This window comes from Nelumbo lutea, chromosome 1, assembly GCF_056320005.1.
Source record: "Nelumbo lutea isolate HS-2025 chromosome 1, American lotus-T2T, whole genome shotgun sequence".
In the NCBI taxonomy this organism is placed as follows: Eukaryota; Viridiplantae; Streptophyta; class Magnoliopsida; order Proteales; family Nelumbonaceae; genus Nelumbo; species Nelumbo lutea.
The window spans coordinates 134,168,630-134,177,030 of NC_142684.1; the positions used below are offsets into that span (position 1 = coordinate 134,168,630).

Sequence of the window (8,401 nt, forward strand, 5' to 3'; positions counted from 1 at the left end):
ACTTAGCCAAAAATTGATACATCACAAAAAAAAAAAAATGGTATGCGACTAGAAACAATTACATCACCTCCCAAATTGCTAATTTGAGATACTTGAGCAAGCCTTCTTGTTGAAACTTGAATAAAGTCGAGGCTTGAGAATTGAAGAGTAGAGAGATAGAGTATAAAAAGTGTATGAGAAGAGAATTGTTAAATTGGTATAATGAGAATGGTAGAGGATATGACTATTTATAGGAATTGAAAATAATTCAATTGCCAAGAATACCCTAAAAACTAGTCATTTTTTAGTTGCTAGGAGGGGTATTTTGGTCATAATAAAGTCATTTATCACTTTACCCAAATGCCCTCAAACTAGCTATTATATAGCTATTGGGGGGCATTTTTGTCATTTTGTCCCCCAAAAGCCAAAATACATAAATACTCCTGTTTATAGCTATTGGGGGGTATTTCTATAAAAACTCCCAAAAAATCTGAAACGATTAGCTTCTCGGGCAGGCCACACTCGGTTCACTACGAACCCACACCGCAAGCCATGCCACGTGCTAGGCAATGCTGGCATGCAAGTGCCACGTCAACCCATGGACCTAAAACCCTAGTACCAGCACAATTCGTACAATAGTGCCATGCCTAACATGACCCGCATTCCGTTGTATCGAACCGCGAGCGATACGACCTGATTTACACCTCTACGGACATGTCACGCAAGCCGGTATCGCTAAACACATAGGTCATCAGTTGCCTAATTTGGAGATACAGGTCGGTTGCTTAAGTCCTCAACTTTCGCCTTCAAGGTGGTGTATTTCGGGTTGTGATCGAGCGGTCTGTAAGTCTTTCATTAGTTGAGGTCCGATTCATAGAGGCTGGCTTAAGCCGGCCTAATCAGGCAAGGTCCGGCCATATGTGGTGCCAAAGTGTCATAAAGCAGTCCAAATTTGTCACATGGCATAGCGTTATTGAAAGGTCAAATCACCCCTCATCATCTAGTGATTCATGACCTCATTGAATGGGATATAGATTAATTATCTACCACTAATACAACAACAATAAGAATTGATGCACCACCTAATGGATCATGACCTCTTTCAATTAATTACCACCACTTTTCTGTCTACTATACCAAACCACTGGTTGTTTCTATTAACATCACCAGCAGATCCCATTAGCCATTGCATTCTCGATTTATGTAGGCAGTTCTTTACCGTTCTGTTCATCCATCTTTGCTGGTCCAGTGCAAAACCAATCTGATTGGACAAATTACTCTGTTTTCTTGATGGTTAGAGGTATTTAGTCAAAGTGATTTTTCATCAGGTGGGCTCCTTCCATTAGTCTGGCCAAGGATATGATTTAGATAAACTTGTCTGGCATTTCTGAATGACCTCAGGAAGAAAGTTTGCTATATTGGGAAATTTCCTTGTAAAGCAGCTTAGTGTGGCAGCTAGGGAGCTGACAAGTGTGAGCCCAAATTCTGATGTAAATGTTTGGCAAATTCAGTGGATTGCAAATATGAGTGGATTTCACTCCCACAGGGGTCCTAGCTCTTTGTGCACATACTATTGGTCAATTAATTGACCATGATAAGCTGAACCCAATCTGGGTTAGGTTCATATAAACCCAACGAAACTACCCAAACCCGACCCAACAGGGTCGGATCAAGTCGTTTAACCATTTATCACAATTCATACACCGCCCAGTCTTTAAACTTCTGGCCCACATCCACACTTGTCACAAAATTCAGATATCCAAAGAGAGTATGATTGAGATAAGCCCATAAACAAATAATCAGCCCAACAATACAAATCTTGTATATTTGAAAACACGTGCGTGAGACACGGAGTGAGTCGTTCCAGAGTCCAGAGTCCAGACAACGAAAATATATAAAAATCCAAAAATTCCATTTTCATTTTTCCACAGAAAACATCGACCAAACAAACCTCCGTCCGAATGTCGAAATGGCCTTCTCGGCGAACCCGTTATCTCTAAGCGTCCCTGAGCCCGCCTTCGAGTCCTGGCTTCGCGACAGCGGTTACCTAGAAATCCTCGACGAGCGAACCACCAACCTCGATCGCTCTTCTTCCTCCTCTTCTTCCTCCGACCACCACCACTGCGTCACCAATAGGACCACCGGTTCCACTACCACCGTCGCCACCGTCACCACTACCACCAATGGCTTCTTCTCTATCATTTTCTCTTATTTGGGTACCTTCTTTTCTCTCTTCACGCTAAACCCATTTGCTAAGCTCACAACCGATGACTTCGGCGGCGAGACCCCATCCTGGACATATGGGTTCATCGGACTCTGGGACTCCTACTCCTTGCCTTCCTCTCCTTCCCAGGCAAGGTTGAGGGTTCAGGAGAACTTGAAGCGTTATGCTCGCAACTATGCCACTCTTTCTCTCCTTTTATTCGCGTGTACACTGTATGATTTTCTTTTTGGTATAATTTCGTTCCTTGAATTCAGCTTAGTTTGCAAACCAATTTGTTGGTTTTGTCGTCTGTGGTGATCACAGGTACCAGATGCCGCTTGCCCTTTTTGGATTGATATCTTGTTTGGCACTTTGGGATTTGTTTCGGTTCTGTAATGATAGGTGGAGGTGGGAACGGTACCCATCTCTTCGCCAGAGTCTGCTTCGCACCACTCAATGTGGTGAGGTTTTTTCTCCTCTTTGTTGTTCATTCTTTTTCCGAATGTTTTAGTACACTAATTTTATTTATTCTTTTCTATATATATCTTTTTATGTCGTCTCATAGACTCCTTTTTGGGAATTTATAGCAGAAATGCTTGATGGCTATGTGCAATTCGATTAGATTAGTTTGTTAGACATTATTTTAACTTGTTGCTTGCATAGTTGTGAAGGCGTATAGGAGATTAGGTGACAGTGGAGCGCCTATCCTCTCGCTTAAGCATCACTTAGTAACAGAAATTGATAATCTAGGTTAATTCCCTAGTTTTATCTACCAATCAATCTTTCAGTAAATTGAAAATAGCAATTCACTTTACTAAAAATAACAGTCAATTTATATAATAAGAATTTAGTAGAGAAGTTACTTATAAAAAACTATTAGCAATTAAAGAATGCTATAGTTTTGTATTTGAGTTATTGATAAAAAAATGCTATAGTTTTGTACTAATAAAATATTTAAGGGAGAGAAAAAAAGGAAATTGGGAGGGAGGGAGGGAGTAATTCTAGAATAAAGAAGGGGAAAAACCAGACGAGTCCTTTCTATCCTTCTTTATTTTTTTCTGTCTTCTCAAAACCCTAAAACAAAACATAAGTCTCAACTCAACTACCGCATCAATGAAATTAATGAGATGCACCCATAGTAATAATATAACAATGAGGTTCCTGCTTTGTAATTTTTTGTTTCATGGGCGGCTGCCTTGTTGCCTAGGGTGCATCATTAATTTCATTGATACATCATCTAGGTGATGCCTTGTAATTTTTGGTTAGGTGCCCACGAAGGGTACCTCGTCATCTAGGTGATGATGCCTTGACAACTAGGGCTGTTTGTAAGTTATAAACATCTGGAAAGGATTTAAATAATGTATATGCACCACAAAATCCTTTTAAGAATGCTACTTTCAATTCCTTTGGTCCAAGAGAAAAATATAATGCAACTCCAATATATGTAAAAACTGTTAAACTATATGGGGTTGGCAGCGTGAATCCTGTTTCACTATTTCTCTCCACCAAGTCTGTCAAATTATGAGAATAATCAAAAAGGTCTGTCAAATTGTGAGCTTTAGAACATTTTTCACTACTTCAACCGATAAGATGTCCTTTTCAACCTTCACTTTGCTCTTCTAGCACCATTAAGCAGTCAGCTAATTGAATGATCACATTCTCCTTGTTTAGAGCCCAACCCAACTCACCTTAATCCCAACTATTTGGGGTTGATTACACAGATACTGCCCACCATTGTGCTCTACCAAGAGCCATGCTATCTCTCAAATTATAGGTCTTTGAATCTTTTTTTTGCCACTTCAGACAAGTTTTTTTAGTCTTCCCCTTGCTCTTTAGAGCCTTTTGATTCCACCATTTCACTCCTCATTGGTGCAGCCGTTGCTCGTCTGTACATATGATCAAACTATCTCAATTTGCCCCATCTTGTCACTTATTTGAAGTACTCCTAAGTCCTCTTTAATGTGCTCATTTATGATTCTCTCCTTTTCGGTCTTGGCATTCATCCATCTCAAGATCTTTATTTTAGCTACTCCTTTTTTTTTTTTTTTTATGAAAATATTAATTCTTAATTGCCCAATGCCCATTACTCTGTCCCATATAGCAATGATGGTCTTATAGAACTTTTGTTTTAACCTCATTGTTACATGCAGGTTACACAGCACAGTAGATGTATCTCTTTACTAAAGAAAAATTCTAAAATCATGTTGAAGCAAACTAACAAAGTCCAGACATGAAGTTCTTATATTATCCAATTCCATAATTGGAGTATTTTCTAATTCAGAGTTGTGTATTTCTGCAGTCCATGTATTGAGGTTGATCATCACCTATCTAGATCTGCTAAAAGCTGAATGATCCATTTCATTATTTAACATGCCACTAAGCCCACTATGCCAATCATTTCGTTTAGTGGCTTTCTAATTGATCCTCCCTATTTGTGACACCTAAACAGTAAGCATTCACATAATTTATGTATGATAGCAAGTTGGAACAAGTTGGATTTCCCACTCTAGGTGTTGAATTCAATATCCCCATCCAAATTTTGTTGACTAAGAGTTAGGGGGAGGGACATATCAATTTAACAATTAACCTTCCTTTTATGGATCTCAAGCGTCATCCTAATGTAAAAGTTGAAGATTGGGATGCCCTTTTGCTATTCATGCCATTACCAAGTAAAGAACTTTGCATTTTTTGCAAGGTTCTTCATAGTTTGGTTTCTACTTTCTACCCCGTGGAGCCTTGGCCAGATCTTTGAATGGAGTAAATATTCAATTTCTGCTGTCACTATAAATATATGGAATGCTGGAAAAGAAATCTCAATATAAATAAGACAACTAGTGCAACTCAAATGCTTAATTCTCAAATTCATTATAAAAAAAGAAGTGCTTATCCTCCAACCAATAGTTCTTTTTTTTTATTTTTTTTATTTTCAGATCTATATTGTCCAGAAGCTACTATCTGGACTCCAATCTTCATGAACGGAAGTCCTGTAGTTAAACTTTTAGAAATTGTGGAACCCTCTAGTAGAACTGCTTTGATCCTTTGATTATTTAGTATTTCCAAGAGATGAAATAGATGTTAGAATTTCCTGAAGCACCATATGAGCCTTTTTTCCCAGATATAAAATGCAAAGAAGATGGACAATGGGGTGCAAGTAGGTATGCCCTGATATCCAAAATGTCCTCTGTGCCAAAAGGTGAAGTTACAGTAGAGCTTAATGGCAGGCTTGTAGAGGGGAATACTGTACTATCAGTCGCCATATATCAACATATGTAAGATGCATAACATGATTGAGATCATTTTTGTTTTTTGATATATGGTGGCAAACGTGTAAGGGCAGGTTTGTTGGTGACCTTCTCTAAACAACAAAGGTATCTACATGGCAAATTAGTTTGAACTCAGGAGTCTCCAAGTTCTTCCCAACCCTTCTTCAAAGGAAAAAAATAAGCCCATTTTTATAGGCAATTTTTATTTTAAAAAATTAAAATTCTGTGGCTAATGTTAGTTGTGAAAACCATAATACAAGGTGGGCCACATGGTTGATATTGGACTGTTGCATTGAACATGTGACCAATCCAGTGGGTCCCAATCTGTTGGTCAGTCTTGGTTGGCCACACGATTCCTCCATGTGGCAAAAATATGTTGGTTTGTGTAGGGAAGCTCCCTAAGGCTGTGTTTGGTTTGTATTGGTTTCCCTATCTTTCCCTTCCTTTACCTACCTTTTGTTTCAAACCAAACACAGCCTAATGGACAAGTTGCAGCAGAGTTCCCCTGTTGGACAACTTACATTTATATCGAAATAGTGAACATTTAAACTCTGGACTACAGGGATGGGAGTAACTTAGGATAGACTTCTTTATCAGTCTCACCCAGTTTGCATAATGATAGGGAAAGTGGAAAACTGAGCTTAAATTAGTCCACTTTGCAGCTCAGTCTCAGAGTTTTGCTTGGCTCAGGTGCACAGAACCAGCCAAGCTGCTAGTTATTTGACCCCGTTAGGCCACCTAGGGTGATTCATTTCTTCTCAAGGTATTGAAGCTTATTTGTTCCTAGCGCTGCTACCTTTTTGTTTTTACCCTGCTAGGCCACCTAGGGTAACTCATATCTGCTTAAGGTATTTTGAAGCTTATTTGTTCAAAGCACTGAAATTCTGTTGACACTTGACAGGGCATCTCTAGTAGATGCTGCATATATTCTTTTTTACTTAACGTGTCTCATGGGTACTAACTTCCTTTGCCGTTCACAGCAACTGCAATTATTCTATATTGCACCAATGTTCAGCTATCTCTCTTCTGTGCAATTGCTGTGAGTTATGCAGGTAAATTTAAGCCCAAGCACACACTTCCCATCTTAAACGCTTTGTTTTCTTTTCCTGAACTTTCTTCCCCCTTTGCATCTGTTTTTCAGTCATGCTTTTACATGCCACACTTCGGAAGTTGACTCCTGCAAAGCAAGTTGCTCGGGTTGATGGAAATAAAAGATCCCGACAAAACAAATATAGAAGTTCATACTTGTAGCATCTCCTGTCCAAGTATGATTGAGATATCTTTGGCATGCATAGCTGCAAGAGTTCTGCAGGACGCCTCCATATTGCTAAAAGACATATGGATGATTGGATGGCCCTGTCTCGGAGGATATCTGTAGAGGTTTCAGGCTCATATAAGCATACGATGCGTCTGGTTTTCTTTCACCTATGGAACATATAGATAAAAAATTCTGCATCTTGCCCTATTGCATTTTTGTTAAGAGTAGTAATGTAGATGAAATACGGAAAAATGAAGTTATTTATATTTAGATCATCACGTCACTAAAAGATGCTGGAGAGAATTTAGGGTTGGTTAGGTTCACAGTTGGAATTGGAATGGTCTATTCTCATAGCCTGTTACATGAGTCAGAATCAAACTTGGAATCAGTTGGAATGGGTTTTCATTCTCAAGGGAGGAGGGGATGTGATGTTCATTCCTTCATATGGGGGAATGTTATTCCACTAGGAATGGGAAAGTGATATCGATTCTGCCCAATCACATGGTTGGAATTAGAATTGGACCATTCTGAATGCAATTTCAGACCCCTAACAGGAGTTAGGCTTCAGTCAGGGTAAAGCCTGTTCGAGTAGTTTTTACTGCTTTGCATTGAGAATATCTTCGTACTTTGTACTTTATTTCATAGGGAGATATTTCCAATGCAAAGTTGAAAAAGGCTGTTAGAACAGTGTGGTCACAGATTTGCATTGATAGAAGCTGATCTCCAAGGAAGCCCCGAAAAAAAAAAAATGTCTCATGGGATCTGCCCCTCATAAAACGTGCTTCACACCGATCTTATAGTCACATCCCACCCTGTATCGAGATTACGTCCCTATCAATAATAAATACAAGTACAAGAAATGTTATTGATGTACGATTAGGACACTGAGGTCGGTGTGAGGGCATTTTGTGATGAGCAGATCCTGTCTCCCGCGTGTTCAAACTTATCTACTATTTCTGTCATCCAGTTTGCTTGTTGACCGAAATAACACATGTAGATGTAGATGTAATAGTTGGTGACTGTTCCTCACAAATGGGCGCCTCAGGCACATCCACCATACATTGAGAATATTTTCTGTGAATGATAATCAATAAGTACGTGTGATGTTTCCAATGTATGATAGGATGTGCGTGTGAGGTGCCAGGTGTGAGGAACAGATCCGATTTCTAATAAATCAAAAGGTAATGGAGACATCAACGTGCCTGCCATGTGGCAGGTCCCACTGATGGAAAAGTGCAAAACCAAGTAACTAACCGAATCAAACTAGCATAATAAATCATGCTTTTTTTATCAACAATTCCCAGATATTCAAATAATTTGGGTAACCAATGACAAATCGATTTTGGGTTTGATGCGAAGATACTTGGCATTTCAAATTTCTTTTCTAATAGTCTTAATTAGGTGTTTGGCATGTTTTCAGAGAAAATGTTGTTGTATGTAGAGGGGCTATTGCACCATTTTTTCAAAAAACGGCTCTTTTTTTTTTAGTCTGGCATCAATTCTGCCATATAGGCTGTTTTTTGAAAAAAGAGCATTGGTTTCATTTGATATTAGTGCTGTATAATCATTTTTAGTATTGGTCTACATTATCCAATACCCAAGATAATGTTACGTCATTGTACCGTTGACAGTAATAGTACATTGAATTTGGTGTTTCTTCATATTACACTTTCTTGATTTCCAAGACATGGGTTGGAG

General features: G+C 38.9%; 1 protein-coding gene across 1 annotated transcript; it reads left to right on the plus strand.

Moving 5' to 3' along the window:
- The first annotated feature begins 1,750 nt into the window (after positions 1-1,750).
- Positions 1,751-6,992, plus strand: PRA1.H (prenylated RAB acceptor 1.H). The gene is made up of 4 exons (XM_088942340.1): positions 1,751-2,415; positions 2,507-2,643; positions 6,426-6,497; positions 6,587-6,992. Exons 1-4 carry the CDS (start codon positions 1,949-1,951, stop codon positions 6,694-6,696), a joined length of 786 nt encoding a protein of 261 aa, XP_088798466.1. The 5' UTR covers positions 1,751-1,948; the 3' UTR covers positions 6,697-6,992.
- The last annotated feature ends 1,409 nt before the right edge of the window (positions 6,993-8,401 follow it).

Coding starts and splice junctions, on each gene's coding strand:
- PRA1.H (XM_088942340.1), top strand. CDS start 1,949: ATGGCCTTCTCGGCGAACCCGTTATCTCTAAGCGTCCCTGAGCCCGCC. Junction 2,416..2,506: donor CTTTTATTCGCGTGTACACT/GTATGATTTTCT, acceptor TGGTGATCACAG/GTACCAGATGCCGCTTGCCC. Junction 2,644..6,425: donor GCTTCGCACCACTCAATGTG/GTGAGGTTTTTT, acceptor TGCCGTTCACAG/CAACTGCAATTATTCTATAT.